Below are 24240 nucleotides of genomic sequence, written 5' to 3'. Positions count from 1 at the left end.
AAGTTTCAAAATCGTCTATGCTAAAAATCATCTAAGTAAGCTTTTTATGATTTTTTTTCTTATTTGTCAATTAATTCTCATATTTGCTAACATATGTCAATTATGTCTTTCAGGATCTCAAAGGACTAGAAATAATCAAGAATCTGATATTAAAATCAGTAGCATGATATCCAAATGGAATTTAAAACCTCTACCTCCCAAAACACCATGTTGATTACCACAGACAATGGCTTCAAGGATGATATAGATCACTTGAGAGAGAAGCAACATGTTCTTTTATTAGCTCTTAGGAAACTAGAATAGAGGTAGAAACTAGTACTCACGAGACTTGGTTCTGGAATGAAGATTTTCTCCAGTATTTTGCCCAAAAATTAGTTTGAGTTTTCCTTTTCCTTTTTTTTGTGCACAAAATTTGAATTTTCATGTTTTGTCTTATTTATACTGTGTCAATTGACTCTTAAAATAATTTTACTGTCCATTCTAGCTTGTCCTCTCTTAACCCAAATCAGTGAAATAAAAGCCATTTGGTTAAGTAAGGAATTGCAACTCTAGTATTTTGAAAGTAATGACCATTGTTTCAATAACACAAGAGTTTAATAGAATTGCAAAGTCTGAAAGTACTCAACTTTTGGAATAATCAAAGATTCTACAATGAATTACAAAAGCATTACACCAATAACTAATGATTTAATGAGAATTATAAAATCATCACACCAATAACAAAAGATTTGATTAAGACTTTTAGAATCGCTAAACCAATAACAATAAAATCTTTAAATTCTTCAAGTCTTCAAAAGTTACATTTCCACTACCCTCCCCACCCCCAGATGATTAAGACTTTTAGAATCACTAAACCAATAACAATAGAATCTTTAAATTCTTCAAGTCTTCAAAACCTAGATGATTTCATGCCTAGTATCACCGTTCCATAATATTAGCAACATGTTATTGTAAGATACTTATCTTTTAGCAGGTAATGTGATATCACATTCCAGTTAATGAAAACCATCCAAAAATAGTCTGAGATGTGCTAAGTTTGATACAGACAGTTAAACAGAAGCGACAAAGTTACTAATTTACTCTACTATTTCAGAAACCATGCCACAAAGTTCTTCTAGAGTCAGTTCGATGATCAAAGTGAAAAATAGATAGTAAACTAGATGATGTTACATTATTATCCAACCCTACTCTTCCTTAGCTGAAGAAGATCTCATGCAGCCACAGAAACGGTTTTTCTTCTTCCTTGCTGTTCGTTTCCCACCCTTGTGGATAATGTCTCTCAAGAGTATCACTGTCCTACTCTCAGAGAACTTTGTCTTTCCTTTACTTTTGGCTGCTCCATCTTCAAGCTTTAGCACTGTTCTCTCAATGCTCTGCATTTCTTGCTCCATCTGCTCTATCTTCTCTGATCCAACTCTCGACTTCTCTATAACCACCTTTCTGTAGATATCTCTTGCGTCTCCAGTCTCCTCAATTTCCTTGGCAAGAATCTCGTTTGTGTTTTCAAGCTGAAGGATGACGTCTTCTATTTCTTTCAGCTGCTTCCTCACTCTAGCAAATTCGGGATTAGTGAACTTGCCTGGTTTCTCGCTCAGATCCAGCTTGCTTTTCAGATCTCTTAGGATGACTCTAAGGCTTGCAAGTCTTCGAGAATCAGCCAAAAGTCTCTCCATGATCTTTGCGTTCTCCTCAGCGCTTTTAGATAACTCTAACTTGTCAACAACTTTCTCAGACTGTGATTCAATAGACGGATTCCTGCTTCTGCGGTGAAGACGGGGAAGGGTAGGCTTCTTTGAGTTCTTATTGTTCATCAGAGACTTGATGCTAGATTCTGGCTCAGCAGATTCTTCCCATAACTCAAGCATCTGGTCATTGGAGCCACGGCTAGTTCTCCGGCTTCTTCCATAGAAAGGAGAGTCTGCAACATGATCAAGGGGAATGTCTTTCATCAATGAGCTATTTCTCATCTCAGTTATTGCAGGTGATCTAGGCTGTCTGAATTCACCAGAGACTTTGTCCTCATGTTCAGTCTCTTCAAGCAGCCTGCGGTCTCTGCTTCTGTGCGAAGAGCTTCGTCTTCTCTGCTTTCCAAGCCTCTTCTTTTCCCCAACAACTGCTTGCTCGATGATTTTAACTCTTGTTCTCATGTCCTGCAATAGCACAATTCCATTGTCTTGGTTGGTACTGCTACGCCCTTGAGAGACTTCTGCTTCTGAATCCTCATCATCCTGAGGAAATCAAAAGAGGAATACAAACAAGGTCACCAATACAAGTCAATTACTAGAGGTAACATGTCATTTAGAAGGAACACAAATAGGTTTACCTCTCTGCAACGATCAGATGGCGCAGGGAGTTTCATCAACAACAGAGCATTTTTCTCCAGGGATTTAACATCTTCTGCTAGGGATGCTACCACGGGATCATAGGCAGACAGTTGAGTCTTCAGCACAGTCACTTCATATTCTAAGAATCCAACTGTTTCTTTCATCTGCTTTATCTCTGTGGTCTTTGAAACAGCTTCATCTTTGAGGTTTTCACAAACTCCAGTGAGTTCCTTAACTTTGTTCTCCAGCAAAACTTCACGGACAGCTGAGATCTGTAGATCAAAGTAGAAAGATGTTGCCTCCGCATCCCAGAGTCCGAACTCATTGCTTTTCTCCTGCAGCTCCGAACTCAGAAACTCCTCTCGGACTCGCTGTTCTTGGATCTCCTTGTGTAGCAACTCTACCTCAACCTCCAGATTCTCCTTCACATTGCTAAGCTTTTTAATCTCTTCATCCTGTCTCCCACTGCATTCAACCAGTTCAGAGATCCGCCTCTCCAAATTTCTCCTTAGTTGTTTTGATTCCTTACAGTCTTTCCTCAGCTCTTCAACTGCCTCGCACAGTTCCGCATTTGCATTGTGTGTAGCCTTGAGCATCTCTTCGGCTTCCAGGAGCTCTATCGCCTTCTGTCTCATGATTTCCTCTTTATCTGTAATCTGATGTTCTAAGAGATCAGTTAGCTCGTTGGCTTCTTCGAGGCTTTCCTGTAACTTCTCCAGCTTGCTATTAAGGTCCTGACTGTCCACCTCTTTCCCTTTTAACTTCTCCTCCAATGTCTCAACCTTCTGCTTCAGCCCCCTATTAGTATCTTGTAAACTTCTCAGGTTTACAGCAAACGCTTCAGCCTTTTCAGACCCAAATGACTGGTAAACCACAGACTTGTTGTTCAAGGAAACAGCTTCTTGAAGAATGGCATCGTTCTCTTCCTCAAGTATACGCATTTCACCTTTAAGCTCTGAGAATTTCAGCTCCAAAGTTTTGTTTTTGCCGAGAACATTTGAGTAATCTTGATGCAAAGCCATGTATGACTCATGCAAACTCTCAAATTTTATATGCTCGGTTTGCAGTTCAGCTCTTAGCTCCAGCTCCCGCTGCTCTTTGTTCATCAGTTCTGCTTTCAACTGGCGGTTCAGTTCCAACAGCTCGAGCCTGTCCTTTTTCAGCATCCCATAGCGATGTACCATCGTCTTCAGATCTTTCTCTGCATTCTCTTTCTCTGATTCCACCTTCATGCCATCTGATTGGAACTGTCCAAGTAGAGATAAGAGAACAGAGTTCTCAATCACAAGCCGCTGCTTCTCATATTCAGAGATGGAAAGTGAACGTTTCAGTTCATTGATTTCACCCAAGATGCGTGAAACTGGAACTCGCTCTTTTGCACAATCTGCTTCAAGTTGGAGTGCCTTAAACACTTGATAGATTGCACCCCTGCAGTTATCAATCTCATGCAGCAAGAACTCTGTTTCCATCTGTTGCTCAAGATTCTCGCTTTCAAGCTCAGAAATGAGTTTCTCTGAGAACGTTGACGCCTCCGCATACTTCTGGCACTCAATCACGAGAGAAAAGTTCTTCTGCTCCAAGTCTTCTATAAACTTCTGCAAGATGAAGATCTCGACTTGTGCATTTACAGCTCTGTCAAGCTCTTCTTCAAACTCTTTTTGCCTGGAGCGACACTCTTCTCGAAGAAAGCTCACGTTACTCTGCAGATCTGCCAATCTGGTGTCAGTTGATCTTTCGTAACTCGCACGCTCTTGCTTCTCTGTGGCTAGTGAGACTCTTAACTCTTCCACTTGAATATTTTCGAACTGTTTGTCCCTCTGTAGATCAGCATATCTTCCTTGCAGTTCAGTGAATTCCTTCTCCAAAACTCCTAGCTTCTCCTTAACACTGTTTAACTGAGAGATGAGAGATTCTCTTTCCTTTGTGAGCTCGGCCTTATCGTTTTTGAGAAGCTGGAAGAATTCTTCAAAGCATTTTGATTTCTCCTTTACACCTTGAAGCTCAATGTTTGCACCAGAGAGGGATGTCTCCAGTAACGAGTTCTTTTCCAAGAGCTTCTGCATATTCTCAGTCATGATTTGCAATTGAGAAAGCAAGTTAGCTCTCTCGCCAATAAACTCAGTTTTCTCTCTTCGTAAAGACTCACACCTTTCTTGCAGATCATTTGCCTTCTCCCTAGAACCATCTAGTTTAGTGTTTGATTCCAGAAGCAGTTTCTCTAGACCAACATTCTTCCTTAGAATGTCATCCATTTCACACAGCTTCTCGGTAAGAGCATCTGTATCATCTCTTTGGAGGTTAAACAACTCAGTCAGTTTTGAGTTTTCGTCTTGTAGCTTCCTCACAGAGCAGGCAAGGGATTCAGGTTCCAATCCAGCGAGTTTCACTTGCTCCATTATTGCTTGATACCTTCTATTCAAGCAGTTGATTTCATCCTTCAGACGACGGATCTCTTCTTGGAGGGCACTGCTTTGGTTAATCTGTCTAGCTGCTTCTTGCTCGAGTCTTCCTTTAACTTCCTTCAAGCTAGAAATCTCGCATTTCTGATTCTCAAGGGAGATCATAGAAGAGTCACTTATGTTTCGATTTTCTTCTTTGACTGAGCTGATCTCGCCTTCCAAGCTATGATTACGAGTCTCTAACTCCCTCAGCATCTCAACCCTGCTTTGAAGTTCCGATGCGAGAACCTTTTGCTCCTCTTGGGACTGAGAATGCAAAGCTTTCAAACTTCTAAGACTGGCTTCAATTTCCAAAAACCGAGAGTGCTCTTCTTGGATCAAACCTTGAAACTTTTCAAGCTCGTTTTGCTTCTGGATAAGTTCTTGATCCTTAGCTGCTAATCTGTGTGTTAGACCATCTGCTTCTAGCTTCAAAGTTTCATTTGAGCTCTCCAAAACAGTACATTGCTCCTCTACAGTCTTCAATTTTGCAGCTCCAGCAAGAACTTCACTACTGAGTCTTTTGGCATTTTCTTGAGCATGAGAAACTTCTCTCTCTAGCTTGGATATCGTTTCCAAACACTGCTTGTAGCGAATAATCAAACCGTCCTTCACTTCATTCACCTTCAGAAGCTCATGTCTCAATGTTTTAATCTCATCTTCTGCCTTTGCAGACTGATTGCTAAACAATTGAGCGTTCTCCTCGGCCTCTTTCACCTTCTTCTCTAGAGTAGATATCATCTCAAGGCATTGATTGTACTGCGCTAAGCCAGCTTCCATCTCAGAATGCAATCTACTTTGCTCTTCCTTGAGACTCTCCGCTTCTGTCTCTGCTTTAATTGCTCGGTTAGTGAGCCCCTTTATATCTTCTTGGGCAAGAGCAAATGATTCATCCAGATCTGCTATCTTCTCCATAGCTTGATTGTAACGAAGAAGCGCAGCATCCCTCTCGGCTTCAAGCTTCGCAAGGCCTTGTGCAAGTATCTTACTCTCAATCTCAGCTTTGCTAGCACGTTCACCAAGCCCATTAACATCCTTTTGAGCGTCTTTAAGGTCTTCTTCTAGTTTTGATAATTTGTTCAAGCTCAGCTGATACTGAAGATTCAAGGCTTCCTTCTCAGCCCCAAGCTCAACCAAAGCTCTCTTCAAACTTTCAACTTCTGTTTCGGAACTTCCGACGCACTCACTCAGCTGACTTAACCCTCTTCTACTTGTGGTACCGTCAGAGTCATAAAAGGGCTGGAGTCCAGGTGGCATTTTATCAGGCGTGCGTGGCTCAGAAAAAGAGGAAGAAGCAGTATCCTCAGTCATGTCGAAGGGCACTTGGTTAGGGAACGCTTCGGCCATGGTTTTGTGAGCGTGACGAAGCTCCACGGTGGCATGGTCGTACCTCTCCGCTAATGCACGGTAAGCTCTGTAGAATTCTTCAACAAGTTTCATCAGCTCTGGGCGTTTCTTGTAGTACATCTCTGCCCTTCTCGCAAAAGAATCTGCATCCTCTTCGATGAGTTTAATCATGGCCTTGACTTTGGAATCCATATCTGCATCAAGAAAGAAAGTCCCATTCTTTTACAAAGGAACGCAACACCAGCAATATATAAAGAGAGATATAAAAGGAACCTGCAAGATTCTGTTGGATCCATTTAGAGTTTTTGGGGATGTGACTATCCCACCACCAGGAGTACAAGCGCCTCGACTCGGAATGCAGCACGGTAGCCATAACACCGGCTGCAACAAGGACAAAGAGTGGTCTAGACTTCACCCAAGGGTGGTCAAGTGCGAGGTAAGGGTTCCAGGCCAGAATCTGCTAATTATCCTGCTAACTGAAGAGTCCTTTTGATCTCTCTTTTGTTAAGCTTTCTTCACCTACAAAACTGAGACAAAGCCACACTGTAAGCAAATCTGTAATCAATATTGTTCAGAGTTTAAAGCAATGTTTTTTTTTTCCTTCTCCTTCTACTCAATTTAGAGGAATCATTAGAAGAACAAACCTCTGGAGATTGCTGGATCTCTAACTTTTGTGTAGTCTTATAGACGTTAAACACTGGAGAAAAAGATGAGAACTTTTTCAGAGAAAACAAACCAAAATAACTTTCCAACACAAAAGAGACAGGAATCTCTCTACAGTTACAAACAAAGTTAATCCAATTAAACCACTGAGAAATCAATAATTTGGACATGAACTACATTCAAACAAAAAAATAGTTTACTAGTGAACAAAACAAAAAAAAAATAGGATTAGAGCAGAGTCAAATCAAAATCTTTGAATTTAACAAGAAAAATATCTCACCAACTCTTTCGGAGCAAAGAAACATACACTTTACCAAAACTTCAGGAACATAAGACATTGCAAAACAAAACAAAAATAAAAGTGGATCGAGATACACAAACGAAAGAAATGTATAAACTTGTCGGATAAAATTAATATAAAAGACGAAATGGGTTCCTACAATAATCTTTTTAAAAATGGGGTTTTGCTTCAAAGAAATGACATACCGAGTGGATTGGATCCAAATGTACAAAATCAAAATGTTATCTTTGCAAGTGATGAAGTGTCAGAACAAAAGAGAAAAATGGGTAGAAGAGAAACGATTTCTCCTAAAAGAGAAGAATGTAAAACCAGAGAGATGGAAAGAACATACCGAAGAAGAAGAAGCAAGAGTTTGCGAAATGATGGTGAAAGTCATCCCATTGTCTTCTCTATTTCACACTCAACAGCTCTCTCTTTCTCTGTCTGCAAATATATTTTCTCTCTCTCTCTCTCTCTCAGATTTGTGCGACCAAAATAAAAGATGAGAATCATTTGACGCACACTGTAGTTTTTATCTTTTTGCTTTTCTTAATAAACATATAGTTTTTTTTTTTTTTTGGCAATGCTTTATTTCGGAAAATGCAACGTTGAATATGTTTTCATTAATTACAGCGAATTAATTAGGCTCCGAAACGGACTTCAACGGGTATATTTTTTTATAGCAATAAGTTTATGTAATAATGCAATTAAGGGAAAATGATACTAATTGGTACGGTCAGTTGTGAGTTTTTTTTTTCAAAAAAAATTCATTGCACAACTCCTTCATTTTTGAATTTCTGGTTTTTAAAATCTTTCTTAATCGTAGATTTGGGGATTGTGTCAAATTTTGTTATTATTTCTTTCAAATTTCAAAGCTTAGAAAATTAGTATAGTTGTTGCGTCTACTAAGTACTGAATTATGTCAAATCGGATTGGTTTGTACCTCGTAGTTAGTGTACAATTAGATGACATTTAATGTAGGTTGAAAATTAGATATGATTCATTAGTAAATGACAAATCTGTCCTTTGCTCAAACAATGATTTTTCTTGGGTTTTGCAAAAGGTTGTTCCTTTAAACTGTCCACTTCTGCTGATTTTGACCGTAAGGATTAAAAATAAAAATAAAAATATATATAAAAGAAGTTTATAGTTTTTTAGGAAAATATTATATTTAAGTAGTTTTTTACAACAGAATTATCTTTACATATAGTATGTTATTTTAATTGTTTGATGACTGAATTTAGCTCATATTCCTTTTGATTTTTAATAGATGAAGTTTTGAAGATCTTCTTGTTTTCGAATTAGACGATGTTTCAGTTTTGAATATAAAATTTATTGATAGTTATGCTATATAATATTTTATATTCTGCATATTTTTTTTATTGTTTGAATTATACTCTTTCCATTTTTAAAAGATACACATTTTAAATTTTCCACACATATTAACAAAACACATTAAAACTTAATCGTAAATGTATTATTTTTTGTGAATAACAATTTTTCATAACTTTTAGTCAATATAAATTCAATAAACACTATTAATTTTTTTGAAATTTACAATTTTTTATTAAATAATACATTGAAAAGGTAAAAAATGGACTAAATAGTTAATGACATTTTTATTAAATATATAAATTAAGTGTTTAGTTAATTTATATGTACTAATACAAAATGTCAAATAAAAATAAACAGGGAGAATGTTTATGAAGTTTCTTCAGCTCTCCTTCGACACAAGTTGATAGTCAGAACACGAGTTTATGGGTTGGGATAATTATTGTTGAATCTTATTAGTATATATATATATATATATATAAATATGTAAAAAAAATCTTGATTGGATCCATGACTTTATAATACTTAAAATCATAAAGATATCGTTTGCTATTTTCCTACTTATTATATATATATCATGTATTTTTATTTTATAAATAGAAAGAGTACAATCATTCATTCAACAAGCTTTGTGTGAAAGTTAAAAAAAAAAAACAAGCTTTGTGTGGCCCCATTGTGACATGTGTTCTCAATACCATAACTAATAGTGATGCATATACCAAACAAATTAGAACATTTCAAACCGACATCTCTTTGTATATTAGCATGTCGATAATGATTATAGAATGCAAGTCTGATAATGATTATAGAATGCAAGTCTCCACTTAGTTTAATTTTTATGTCTTTATTAAATAAGAAGTACTACTAATAAATAGTTGAAAATCAAGCCACTTTATAAAAAGAGACACGTTGAAGAATTGTATAGTACGGTCTTGTTCACGTGTATTATCTTTTGATATTTCCTTAATTAATCTTATATTCATATGTATTAGTCTATTAGCGGATACCTAGCCGATCAAATAAGCAAGGGTTTATCAAATTTTCAATTACTATAATTGCTTTTGCAAAGTGAATTTCTATCACATTTTGCTGCGTGTATGCTAATCAAAGGTGTAAACGGCTTCTCAACAAATTTCACTGGTCTCATACATGAACCAGAAAATAAAACAATACTAGATACTGTGCGCAGATATTTTTTTGATAAATCTTTCTAATAATTATTCAGTTATATTATATGATTTTTAAAAATCTATATTATTTAAACTGAATTATTTTTTTGTAGTGTTTAGAAACATGAAAAACAGTATAAATGAAAATTGTTTGGAAACATAGATAGCAGTATAACAAAAAGTATAATAACATTTTAGTAATTTCATTAATATAATTATATTAATTATATTTCTTTATTTTATCCAGTTTAACAATTTCATTAATTATATTACCATAATAATAATAATAATGCAGATTTTTATTTCTTGGCTAACCAATATTAAATTTATACAATTATAAAATCAAAAATGTAAAATATTGGGGTTTGCGTATGGTTAAACGTTCGGTTTAATATTTTTGACTATTTTTTTTATTTTAGTTTCTATCGTTGGAAATTACGTAGCCAAAACATAATTCAAAGAGTTTTTGTGAATAAAATAATAACTGAAATCAAAATAATAAAAATGTATTACATTTATTGTCATTTAATTTTTCACTCCATATAATTATTTTACTAAATAAAAAATTCTTTCTATTTCACTTAATTTAGCCAAACACATAAAAAAATCCTTTTTATTAGTTTATAAAATCAGTTATACATAAACATTGCCTATCCATTTAGGTACGAGTTGTTCTTTTCGGTTATCACTTTTTTTTCTAAATTAGGTCTCGCTTGAATATCTGTATTATTAAAACTGAAGTATCTTTTGGTACTGTTTGGAAACATGTATAGCAATATAAATGAGAATTATTTGGAAACATAGATAGCAATATAAATGAGAATTATTTGGAAACATAGATAGCAATATAAAAAACAAGTATAATGTCATTTTAATAATTTCATTTTAATAATTAAATTAATTGTCTTTACATATTTTACTCATTTTAGCAATTTCATTAATTATATTACATTAACAATACATCACATCATTAATTATATTACCATAATAATAATAGTGCATATTTTTATTTATTAGTTAATCAATATTAACTTTGTGCCAATTATATAATAAAAATGTAAAATATTGGGTTTTGCGTATGGTTAAAAGTTCGGTTTAATGTGTTTTACTAAATTTTTTTTTAATTTTAGTTTCAATCGATTAAAAATTACGTAGCCAAAAACATAATTCAAAGACATGAATAAAATAATAACTTAAATCAAAATAATAAAAATGTATTACATTTATTGTCACTTAATTTTTTACTCCATATAATTATTTTAGTAAATAAAAAACTCTTTATATTTCAATTAATTTAGCCAACATAGAAAAATTCTTTTTTATTAGTTTATAAAATCAGTTAGGCATAAACAATGGCTATCCATTTAGGTACGGATTATTCTTATCGGGTATCATTTTTTTTAAACTAGGTCCCGCTTGAATATTATAAATTTTATATGTGAGTTTTGAGTTGGGTCCTTCTTGGTCTGGATGAGTTCAGTTCTGATGTATAGGAACCTAAAAATATCTAAATAGCAAATGTATCTGAAACGGAGTCGGATATTTGTACCAAAAATAACTATATTACTTATTCGGTCCAGGTCTTTTGAATACATTTAGTTATATTACCACTCATCTAAAATATATAACACTAATTATGAAAAATAAATATCAATGTATAAAGATGTAACAACTAATATATGCGCGGGTGCGCGGGTCAATTTCTAGTTATGGTTTATATTTGATTTTTTCTTTTTTGGTCAACAATTTGATGTTGGATATAATGTACTTTTATTTATTTTTTCTGTTTTTGACATTCATATAATATATATTATTTATGTGTAAGGAATTGATTTGTGTTATAATATGTGTATTACATAATGTTAGTTTATAATGTATAATGTTTTCATATGTAATAATTAAATGGTTTGACTTGGCGATTCATTTTGATATTATTTTTGGTAAATCAAAGAGTTATTTTGTGAAAAATTTATATTGTTTTAAGTTACATTATAAAAATAATTGTTAAAAAAATTAGCCATGTAATAATTTTAACCTAAACAAATTATTATCTTCTAATTAATTTTGAGTTTCTTTACATTTTTAAACTTTATGATTGTCAAAGTGTATTATTGAAAACTATAATGATAAATTGTGATATAGATATTTCATATTAAACATTAGGATTAACAATTTATTAAATATATCACAAATTTTTATGAGAATTCGTTATGTACATGCTAGGCATATTCTGCATTCAGTTTTTAGGATGACTAGGCATATTCTGAATTCAATGTAAGGAAGTTAAAATATCACATATAAAGAATATAGATAGGAAGTTGGGAAGAATGCCAGAGATTGAAGAAGATCCTCCCACAACGGATATCTGAAACCCAGTCAACCTTTGTTGCTGGAAGACATATTACAGATAATATCATGATAGCTCAAGAGATGTTCCATACATTGAGAACCAAGACAGGTGGAAGAGTTAAGAGACTGGCCATAAAAACGAATATGAGTAAATCATACGATAGCATGGAATGGTCATTCATTGAGGTAGTCATGCAAAAAATGAGGTTTTCAGATATATGGATTGACTGGATTATGAGATGCATCACCTCGGTCAAATATAAGGTTCTTATGAATGGAGAGCCAAGGGGAAACATTGTCCCGAAAAGAGGTTTTAAGTCAAGGAGATCCTTTTTCTCCTTTCATATTTATTCTATGCACGGAAGCGCTCATTAGCCTTCTTAATCATGTAGAGAATCAAGGGAAGATAACTTCTATGCACGGAAACGCTCATTAGCCTTCTTAATCATGTAGAGAATCAAGGGAAGATAACGAGGATGCGGGTTTCACGTGCTAGCCCCTCGGTATCTAACCTTATCTTTCCTGATGATAGCATTTTCTTCTGGAAGGCGGAGCCCCGTGAATGTGAAGAAGTTATGAAAGTAGTCAGGAAATATGGACAAGCATCAGGTCAATGTATCAACTTTGACAAATCCTTCTTATTCTTTGGTAAGAGGATTCCAGCAAATGATCGGCAACAGATTGAAGATACATTTGGAATCCAAAATGAAGACGGAATGGGTTCCTACTTAGGAATTCCAGAGGATATTAGTGGGTCCAAGTGTAAGCTATTTGCTTTCTTAAAGGAAAAAACTACTACACAAAGTGAATGGTTGGACTGGTAGATGGTTATCAAAAGGAGGGAAGAAAGTACTAATCAAATCTATTTTGTTAGATTTTCCGACATAAATCGTGTCCTGTTTCTTGTTTCCACTGGAAATATGTGAAAATCTTGCAAGTGTCATTGCACAATTTTGGTGGAGTTCAAATCCGCCAAAAAAGGGAATTCACTGGGCAAAATGGGAAAAGATGTGTGTACCGAGAGGAGGGAAGAATTGGTTTCCGTGTGATCCATGAATTCAACCTAGCACTTCTAGCAAAGAAGCTTTGGCGTCTTATTCAATTTCTAGATTCACTAGTGGCGAGAGTATTACGGGGAAAATACTATCGTATGAGCTCGCCTTTGCGAATAGGCTCAGTGGACAACCCATCTTATGTGTGGACGAGTATTATTGCGGCAAGGAAGTTATTACTTCTGGATATCAGAAACAAGGTGCATTCATGCTACGAAATTAATGTGTGGGATCCATGGATCCCCTCAACACCAGCCAGGCCGGCTCGCACCATGGCCCCAGTTGTACATCCGAAAATGACCGTCAGTGGCCTTATTAATTTTGAATCAAAGGAATGTGATGTTCAACTACTGGAACAATATGCAGATCATGAGGATATACCGATGATTTGGAGGTTGGCTATAAGCCCTACTCATTTCCATGATATTTTCTGGTGGAACTACACAAAAATGGTCAATATACAGTCAAGTCTGGATACTGAGTGACTAGAAGTAGAAATATACTGAAACATGATGAAGAAAATGAAGTTCTAGAGCCCAGTATAACCAAACTCCAAGCCTTTGCTTGGCAAGTAAATGCACCTCAGAAGATATGCCATCTTATATGACAATTAATTACATGGCATGTAGCGATCACAAGGAATCTGATCCACCGTAATATGCTATGTGATAACTATTGTCCAAGTTGTGGAGAACCAGAAGAAACTGTTACTTATGCGATCTTTGAATGCCCACCGGCCTTACATGCATGATCATTATCATCAACTCCGTCAAGCCCGCAAACATTTCCTATCTCGAGTATCTATGCCAATATGGACTATCTTTTTTGGAAGAAGAACAATATTCTCGAGCCAGATCATGATAGGGATCCCTATCTTTGGATAATCTGGTATATTTCGAAGGCTAAGAATGAAAAGCTATTCAGAGGTATTGATAGGAGGAACCCATTGGAGCTTATCAGGTATGCAGAGAGTGAGTGTCAGGCTTGGTACAATGTAATGAAGACAATACCTGCTCCCCCACAAGCACAAATCATCGAAGAAACACAAGCCTTAAGCATGGGTAATATTTGTATGGTGGATGGTTCATGGACCTCTACAACTCAATTCAGTGGACGTGGATGGGTATGGAAGAATAGTATGGGAAATATCCAACTTATGGGGATGCGGAACTTAAGAAGCCACTACAAGAAAACACAAAATTAGCGACGAAATGTAACGAGAAAAATAAGTCATCGTAGATGTACGTCTTATTTACGAGAACCTTACGAGGAAAAAAAAATAAACGTAATTTCGTCGTAAAATAACGACAATAAAGTTTCGTCGTAAAAACGATGCAAATTAACGTGGATTTTACGAGGAAACAAGATTTCGTCGTAAAGTAAACGTAAATATAATGAGGAATTTACGACGAAATATTTTACGTCTACTTCGCGTCGAAATTTATGATTAATTAATTTTAACGTTCTCTTTATTTTTACAGGTTGATTATAAACGATCCAGATTACCCCACATGGTTTCATGAATTAATTCAAGGTCCAGTTGCAAAGGTCACCACATCACCGATGTATTTCACACGAGACTTTACTTTTCATACATATGAGTATGGTAGACATGGGGCGACAAGTAATTATGAAATATGTGTGAAAGGCGAAACAGATTTATACGAGATCTTACAGGAGATTATTGAAGTGGAATTCTCAGGCTTATAGAAGCTGAAATGTGTCCTCTTCAAATGTGACTGGTTCGACCCTGTCGTCAACCGAGGTGTTCGATTTAACAAATTTGGTGTAGTTGATGTCAATGGTTGACGAAGGTACAACAAATTCGAGCCTTCAATATTAGCTTCGCAAGCAGACCAAGTCAGCTTCCTTCCATACACTCGGATGAGAGAATCAAGAATCAATTGGTTTGCCGTTGTCAAAGTTACACCTCGTGGACGAATAATCGGTGGATAAGAACAACCATTGTAAGAAGAACACATCAATGAATTCGAGGAACCTGAACAACAAACTGATGACATCCTTCTTATGAATCCACATAATCATGAGTACGAAGATCTTCCCGACGATACGACAGACGAAGCTGTTGAAGACGAGTTTAATGAAAATTATGATGTTTCTAGTGATGACGAGAATGTCAATGATGTATCCGAATGATGATGTAATTTTCTTAAATATGATTTATTTTTAGAGTTAATGCATGTGTTTAGTTTGTTTAATCATGAAATTTAAATTATAAAATTTGATTTTGTGTAACTCAATTGGGGGTTTGGGGTTTAGAAAGAAGAGATTGAGTGTTAGATGAAGTTAAGGAACTTGGGGTTTGGGGTTTCGGGTGATAGGGATTTGCATACCTTCCTCGTAAAATCCTCGTAAAAAAAACACGGGTCTTGTTATTTCCTCGTAAATAAAAACACGGGCCTTGTTATTTCCTCGTTAATTTACAACAATTTTACGACGAAAATGAAAACACGGACCTTGTTATTTCCTCGTAAATAAAAACACGGGCCTTGTTATTTCTTCGTAAATTTACGACGATTTTACGACGAAAATGAAAACACGGGCCTTGTTATTTCCTCGTTAAATAACGAGGATTTTACGACTACAACTACTTCTATAAATAAGCACACCCTTCCCATTCTAAACTTGCACCCAAAAAAAAAACTAATCCATAGTTTTAAAAAACCTGAATACAGTGCACGGTCACTAAAACATTTCTGATCAGTTTCAAATACTATTTGGAATTGATAAGTACTGTTCTAGTGCCCGTGTCTTCCTTCGGTTTTTTTTGTAAATTGAAACACTTTTCGTCGTAAAATCGTCGTAAATTAAAACATGGGCCTTGCTAATTTGTCGTTAAAAAAAACACGGGCCTTGCTAATTCCTCGTAATATTACGACGATTTTACGATGAAATTGAAAACACGGGCCTTGTTATTTCCTCGCAACAAAAACACAGGACTTTTTATTTCCTCGCAACAAAAACACGGGCCTAGTTATTTCCTCGTTAATTTACGAGGACTTTACGAGTACAACTACTTCTATAAATAAGCACATCCCTCCCATTCTAAACTTGCACAAAAAAAACTAAACAATAGTTTAAAAAACCTGAAGGGCGTGCACGGTCACTAGGACAGTTCTGATCAGTTCAAATGCTATTTAGGATTGATAAGACTGTTCTGGTGCCGGTGCCTTCCTTCAGTTTTTTTTGTTGTAAATTGAAACACTTTTCGTCGTAAAATCGTCGTAAATTAAAACACGGGGCTTGCTAATTCGTCGTAAAAAAACACGGGCTTTGCTAATTCCTCGTAAATTTACGTGGGCTTTACGACGAAAATTAAAAAAAAAAACTTTTTGTCGTAAAATCGTCGTAAACAAAAACACGGGCCTTGCTAATTCGTAGTAAAGTAAAACGTGGGCCTTGCTAATTCGTCGTAAAGTTACGAGGATTTTACGACGAAATGTAAGTCTGTATATATACCCGAACTGAATCACTTTCCCATTTCGTAGTCATTTCCTTTCCTTCTCCTAGCAAGGTATTTCTCTCTACTTCCTCTCTAACTTAGCTTAGGTTGTTAGTTTAGGGAAATTAGTGTTGATTAGGTGGTTAGTGTAGGGAATAATTTGTAGTTTGGTTTATGGAATTTGTTGATAATAGGAAGATGATTTTTAAATGTTAATTAATAATCCCGTTCCAGAGCCTTCCCACACACAAGAAGATGAGGAAGAAGTACAGAGGAGTAGTCAAGACCTCTTCGAGGAAATGCATAACAACAACAACAACTACCCTTAGTTTTTTTTCATCTTTTTATTGTATTATATTAAATTCTAAACTTGAATACTTATAAAATAATTTTGTATGGATTTTTTATTTACGTTTTTAATATTTTTGAAATAATTTAAAAATATTTTTACTTCATTATATTTTTTTTGTCAAAAATAAAAAATTGAAGCCAATTCGTAGCTAAATTACGTCAACTTAACGAGGAAACTTAATAAATATTACCGAGGAATTTACTAAGAAATGCACAGAGTTTCCTCGTAAACATTACGTGTAAACAAAGACGAAATTTAGCGTTCACTTTACGAGGAATAGTTTACGTGCACTTTACGAGGAAATAGTTTACGTGTACTTTACGAGGAAATATATTACGTGTATTTTACGTGGAAACTGTTTAATTGTATTTTACGAGGAAAGTATTTACGTGTCTTTGATAAATCTTTCTAATAATTATTCAGTTATATTATATGATTTTTAAAAATCTATATTATTTAAACTTAAGTATTTTTTTGTAGTGTTTGGAAACATGAAAAATAGTATAAATGAAAATTGTTTGGAAACATAGATAGTAATATAACAATAAGTATAATAACATTTTAGTAATTTGATTAATATAATTATATTAATTATATTTCTTTATTTCATCCAGTTTAAAAATTTCATTAATTATATTACCATAATAATAATAATGCAGATTTTTATTTCTTGGCTAATCAACATTAAATTTGTGCCAATTATAAAATCAAAAATGTAAAATATTGGGTTTTTCGTATGGTTAAACTTTCGGATTAATATTTTTTCCTATTTTTTTTAATTTTAGTTTATATCGTTGGAAATTACGTAGCCAAAAACATAATTCAAAGACTTTTTGTGAATAAAATAATAACTGAAATCAAAATAATAAAAATGTATTACATGTAATGTCATTTAATTTTTCACTCCATATACTTATTTTACTAAATAAAAAATTCTTTCTATTTCACTTAATTTAGCCAAACACATAGAAAAATCATTTTTATTAGTTTATAAATCAGTTATGCATAAACATTGCTTATATCCATTTAGGTACGAGTTGTTCTTTTCGGTTATCACTTTTTTTTAAAAAATTAGGTCTCGCTTGAATATCTGTATTATTAAAACTTAAATATTTTTTGGTATTGTTTGGAAACATGGATAGCAATATAAATGAAAATTATTTAGAAACATAGATAGCAGTATAAAAAACAAGTATAATGTCATTTTAGTAATTTCATTAATATAATTACATTAATTGTCTTTACATATTTTACTAAGTTTAACAATTTCATTAATTATATTATTTTAACAATACATCACATCATTAATTATATTACCATAATAATAATAGTGCAGAATTTTATTTATTAGTTAATCAATATTAACTTTGTGCCAATTATATAATAAAAATGTAAAATACTGGGTTTTGCATATGGTTAAACGTTCGGTTTAATTTGTTTTACTAAATTTTTTTTTAATTTTAGTTTTTATCGATTAAAAATCACGTAGTAAAAAACATAATTCAAGGACATGAATAAAATAATAACTTAAATAAAAATAATAAAAATATATTACATTTATTGTCACTTAATTTTTAACTCCATATAATTATTTTATTAAATAGAAAACTCATTCTATTTCAATTAATTTAGCCAAACACATAGAAAATTTCGTTTTATTAGTTTATAAAATTAGTTAGGCATAAACACTGACTATCCATTTAGGTATATGTTATTCTTTTCGGGTATCATTTTTTTAAACTAGGCCCCACTTGAATATTATAAATTTATATGTGAGTTTTGAGTCGGGTCCTTCTTGGTCTAGATGAGTTCAGTTCTGATGTATGAGAACCTAAAAATATCTAAATTGCAAATGTATCTGAAACGGGGTCGGATATTTGTACCAAAAATAACTATATTACTTATTCGGTCCATGTTTTTTGAATACACTTAGTTATATTACGACTCATCTAAAATATATAACCATAATTATGAAAAACAAATATCAATGTATAAAGATGTAACAACCAATATCTGCGCGGGTGCGCGAGTCAATTTCTAGTTATGGTTTATATTTGATTTTTTTATTTTTTGGTCAACAATTTGATGTTGGATATAATGTACTTTTATTTATTTGTTCTGTTTTTGACATTCATATAATATATATTATTTATGTGTAAGGAATTGATTTGTGTTTGTGTATTACATAATGTTAGTTTATAATATAAAATGTTTTCATATGTAATAATTAAATGGTTTGACTTGGCGATTCATTTTGATATTATTTTTCGTAAATTAAAGATTTATTTTGTGAAAATTTTATATTGTTTTAAGTTACATTATAAAGCTAATTGTTACAAAATTAGCCATGTAATAATTTTAACCTAAACAAATTATTATCTTCTAATTCATTTTGAGTTTCCTTACATTTTTAAACTTTGTGATTATCAAAGTGTATTATTGAAAACTATAATGATAAATTGTGATATAGATATTTCATATTAAACATTAGGATTAACAATTTCTTGTATATATCACAAATTTTTATGAGAATTCGTTATGTACATGCTAGTAGGCCTGGGACGGATCGGGTATCCGGGCAATTTTAAGATATCCGGATCCGGATCCTTATCCGGCGGATCCATAATTTTACTATCCTTATCCGGATCCGGAGTTCGCGGATATCCGGGTGTCGGATATCCTTCTAAAAATTATAATATCCGGCGGATATCCGAATCCAGATTTGGATCCTTAAAATAAATAAAAAATAATATTAATATATATAAAATATTAACAATAATTTAAAAATAAAAAAGATAAATAATGTTTTTAATTATTTCTATGTATATAAAAATGAAAATTTATTAAATAAAATTAGTTTTTATATATAGATATTACTATTTTTGAAATAATTATTAATAAAATTTACGGATCCGGATATTCGGATTAAAAATCAAGATATCCGGATCCGGATTCGGCTTTGACGGATCTAACATTTTACTATCCGGATCCGGATTCGGCCTCTCCGGATATCCGGATTTTCGGATTTTCGGATCGGATCCGGATCGGATCTCAGATCGAATCCGGATCTCGGATAAAAGTCCCAGGCCTACATGCTAGGCATATTCTGCATTCAGTTTTTAGGATGACTAGGCATATTCTGAATTCAGTGTAAGGAAGTTAAAATATCACATATAAAGAATATAGATGGGAAGTTGGGAAGAATGCCAGAGATTGAAGAAGATCCTCCCACAATAGATATGTGAAACCCAGTTAGCCTTTGTTGCTGGAAGACATATTACATATAATATCATGATAGCTCAAGAGATGTTCCATGCATTGAGAACCAAGCCAGGTGGAAAAGTTAAGAGAATGGCCATAAAAACGAATATGAGTAAATCATACGATAGCATGGAATGGTCATTCATTTAGGTAGTCATGCGAAAAATGGGGTTTTCCGATATATGGATTGACTGGATTATGAGATGCATCACCTCGGTCAAATATAAGATTCTTATGAATGGAGAGCCAAAGGGAAACATTGTCCCGAAAAGAGGTTTTACGTCAAGGAGATCCTCGGTCAAATATAAGGTTCATTATGTCATATTTCTTACTTATGTAACAACTCTAATTGTATAATTATATTGTTAGACTCATTGTGTTATGTATTTTGCTTATGAATGAAATTAATGTTTAATGTGTATATATAACTTAAAGTTTATGGTTTGGGGTTATATAACTTGAAGTTTGTGGTTTGGGGTTTAAGGGTTTCGATTTTTAGGGTATAAACATACATCGACCCTACCTAGTCGTAAATTTAAAACGCGGGTCGTTCCTAAGGCGTCTTACTATAAATGAGCTTCAAGTTTACGACGACTGTTAATCAGGAGACCTAATTCGTCGTAAGATAAAAACGTGGGTCGTCCCTACATCGTCGTAAACATCAAAAATGCGGATCGTCCCTACATCACCGTAAATATCAAAAACGCGGGTCCTTCCTAAGTCATCGTAATGGTCAATCGACCCAAATTAGAAGTAGAAAAATTCCTATATATATGCACTCATCAATCATTCCAAAAATGCATCAAAAAGAAATGCAAATATCACACGGTGAAGATTTATTCTTCCCAAGAAATTGACGGGTGTGCTCGGTCACCAGAACAGTTCTTATCAACTCTGCGCAGCTTTTTTCGGCTTCCAGAGTATCAAACTCGACAAACCAAGCAAAAGTTATGCGGAGTTGGTAAGAACTGTTATGGGACCGTGCACTCCCGTCTGTTTTTTGTAAAATTGAAGTTTACCTCTACACTACGACGAATCCATAAACACTGGTCGTCACTAATTCGTCGTAACCGGAAAACAAGGGTCGTCTTTAATTCTTTGTAACCCGAAAATGCAGGTCGTCCCTAATACGTCATAACCCGAAAACGCGGGTCATCCCTAATTCGTCGTAACCCGAAAACGCGGATCGTTCCTTATTCGTCGTCACTTTACGACGACGTTACAATGAAACCTAAAATTCTATGTATAGTCGAACCCCATCGACCACAATTAGTTGTTGTCTAGTCTCTCTCTCTCTAGCCTCGATCTGCCTTCTCTCTAGGTACGATTTTTGTTTTGTTTTAGTTTAGGTGGTTAGTTTAGGGAATTAGATTAGGTTTGGAATTAGTTTAATTTAGGTGGTTAGTTTAAAAAATAAATTAGATTAATGTATTTATTAATGGATTTAAATTGTTTCATTTACTAATTTTAATTTGTTTTTCCAAAACAGATGTATGAGCATGTCTGCTTCTGGTAGGAAAAGACTTAGGGACAAACCGAGATATGAGACTACTTTTCTCGCTCCGCTGGTGTATCTGCACCGGAATTCGTCCCTGAGAGCCAATCTCAGGGAATACCACCGTAGACGACGACTCAACAGTCTGTGCCTCTTCCTACACCTTCTGTGCCTCCTCCAGCACCGTTTGTGCCACCACAGCATCCGCACCATCCTCCGCAGCATCAGGCACATCCCCAAAATGCTGCCGCGGCTCCTGACCCTCCTGCAGCACCTGCCGCAGGACTTCATCCGAATTTGATGGTGCCACCGGATGCTCCGTATGCCATGTATACGGTCGAGGACCTGCTCCAAATGCCTGGTCGCGAAGGTTTAACCATCATCGAACCTGATCGACCACCAAACACAGTTTGGTAAGGACTTTGAATTTATTTTTAATTATTTACGGATTTACTTTAATTAAGTTATATATCTAATTTAATTGTCCGTCAAAATTTTGCAGGTTTAAGACAGACAATGACCTTGGCAAATCTGTTTCGGAGACCATCAATTCATACTTCAAAGAACCACATCCGAACTGGAGTCTTACACCTGACTACGTTCGAAGGACTTGGTTCAAGTGTTTTGCGGTAAGTTTAAATTATTATAAAAATCATTTTGTTTTCAATTTTGTTTAATTCAGTTCTAATCATTTTTTTTTTGCCTTGCCGTCAACGAGAGAGTCAAGGAGGCTTTCAACCAGAAGGCGATGGATCGCCTTAAGAACAATGTTGGCGACTGGAAAGAGAAGTGGTGGCATCACGGGGATGCTGAAAAACCGACGTTCATCAGCGACTATGTTTGGACAGGCCTGAAGGCCTATTGGATGGATCCTCGCAATATTCTCGCGTTGAAAAATTGCTCAGCGGCCCGGTTGACCCCTGATTCTGAAGGCAATTTGCCGTTGCCCCATACTTCTGGACAGATTCCACACGCCAGAGTCGCCTTGAAGATGGTAAATGTTATTTATTTCTTAATTTTAAAAATTTTAATTACTAAATAATTTAATTAATTACTAATGCATAATTTTTTATAATTTTTGTATGTAGCCCGCTGAGGAAGGAGCACCACCATCCCTTGCTCAACTTTACAAGAAGACACATAGCCATAAAGATGGCATGTTTGTCGATGCTCGGGCAGAAAGGATCCACAACGAAGTGGAGGCTCGGATCGAAGAGGTTCAGACCCAGTTGTCTCAACAAAATCCGGATGCCCCACCGATCCAGTTGTCAACCGTCGAGCAGAATAAAAATTTTGAACATGTAAATTAATATGTTTATCTAGATATTTTTACTAATAATAAATGATACTTAATTATTAATTGAAGATTATCACGAAGAAAAGGGGACGGATAGTCGGGATCGGTTAAGTGAACGATGTTCCTAGGGCGACAGTAGCTTACGCTGCTACAAGGGAGGAGGAACATGTTCGGCTCCGGGAAGATTTGACAACTGCCAACGGAGTCATCTCAGAGCTGCAGACCACCAATGAGCTTTTTACGAAATTTTTTGACCTCGTCGCAGATTCAAACCCGATGCTTGCGCAGCAGTGGCGGAATGTACGTCCCCGCATTCACCGCGACCCCACTCCCGAAGAGCAAGCGGAGTTAGAGAGACAAGCTGAAGTCCATACTTCCCAGCTCCGCGACGATCTTAACCTTGATTAGATTTTTGTATGTACGTATTTTGTGTTTCTATATTTTTTTATTTTGGATATTACAATATTTTTAATATATTAGTGTTTAATTTTTTTTAAAAAATTAGAATTATTTTTTTTTTATAAAATTTTTATAAAAGAATTTTATAAAAAAATAAAAAAAAATTTCAATAAATTTTTTATTTAATAATAAATAAATATCGATATAATATTGTCGTGGAATTTACGACGAATTGACGTCAAAGTTGATGTAAGTTCGTCGTAGTCAACTTCGACGTGAATACATCGTAATGTTTACGTCCACAGAACTATGTTTTTACGTCAAAAAATTTACGTCTATATAACGACGAATCATTACAACGAATTTACGACTAGAGTTGAGGACGTAAGGTTACGTCTACTTTACGACGATTAATGTTACGACGAATTAACGTCTACATTGTTTTGTCGTTATTTTACGACGATTGCCCGTTACGACGAGCTATTAACGACGATAGTCGAATCGTCCTTAAGCCGTCGTAATTGGCGTATAACGGCGACATAACGACGATATGTGCATTCGTTATGCCCATGTTTTCTTGTAGTGTATGTTGTGTTCATAAAGCCTTGCTAGATAATGAGTTAATGTAAGTCTAACCGAGAAAAATAAGTTATTCCAGTTTACATGTCATTTGATAGACGATGAAATAGTGTATTATTCAAAATTCACACGTACAGAGATTTACTAAAATCTTATTTAGTATGATGGAAGATTGACAAATATGAATTGATTAGATTTTGGTGTGTTGCAGTCAAGTTTGTGAACTGAAGTGAAGCAAATATGATTTTGTGTATTAAACTGATGTTTAGTTATAATCAGTAAAAAAAAAGAAAAAAATTTAGTTATAATCAGTATTGAAGTCATATTACATTAGACCAAAAAAGTCAACCGATGATTAGTAAAATAGTATGTGAAATTTGTTGTAAAAGAATGGAGAATTGTTTCTGTGTATATTAATGAGTAATAGAGGTTCCTTATAT

The 24240-nt window shown here is 34.4% G+C and overlaps 1 protein-coding gene across 2 annotated transcripts; it reads right to left on the bottom strand.

Moving 5' to 3' along the window:
- Positions 1–1049: 1049 nt before the first annotated feature.
- LOC106401003 (protein NETWORKED 1A) lies at positions 1050–7585 on the bottom strand. 2 transcript variants are annotated; one of them, XM_013841420.3, is made up of 5 exons: positions 7405–7585; positions 6754–6806; positions 6383–6636; positions 2324–6303; positions 1050–2228 (listed from the first exon to the last, which is right to left on the bottom strand). In XM_013841420.3, exons 3-5 carry the CDS (start codon positions 6480–6482, stop codon positions 1185–1187), a joined length of 5124 nt encoding a protein of 1707 aa, XP_013696874.2. In that variant the 5' UTR covers positions 6483–6636; positions 6754–6806; positions 7405–7585; the 3' UTR covers positions 1050–1184. The 2 variants fall into 2 exon arrangements, with proteins under 2 accessions (XP_013696874.2, XP_013696875.2); XM_013841421.3 differs by lacking the exon at positions 6754–6806 and having other exon boundaries at positions 7405–7578.
- Positions 7586–24240: the final 16655 nt, after the last annotated feature.

This window comes from Brassica napus, chromosome C5 (genome assembly GCF_020379485.1).
Source record: "Brassica napus cultivar Da-Ae chromosome C5, Da-Ae, whole genome shotgun sequence".
Taxonomy (NCBI): domain Eukaryota; kingdom Viridiplantae; phylum Streptophyta; class Magnoliopsida; order Brassicales; family Brassicaceae; genus Brassica; species Brassica napus.
The sequence above is the reverse complement of the archived record's forward strand: the minus strand, read 5'-3'. Positions and strand labels throughout refer to the sequence as shown.

Bases quoted from the DNA above. Each gene is read 5' to 3' on its own strand.
- LOC106401003 (XM_013841420.3), bottom strand. From the start codon at position 6,482: ATGGCTACCGTGCTGCATTCCGAGTCGAGGCGCTTGTACTCCTGGTGG. The intron at 6,304-6,382 runs GTTCCTTTTATA...TTCTTGATGCAG, and splicing joins GATCCAACAGAATCTTGCAG to ATATGGATTCCAAAGTCAAG. The intron at 2,229-2,323 runs GTAAACCTATTT...TGATTTCCTCAG, and splicing joins CATCTGATCGTTGCAGAGAG to GATGATGAGGATTCAGAAGC.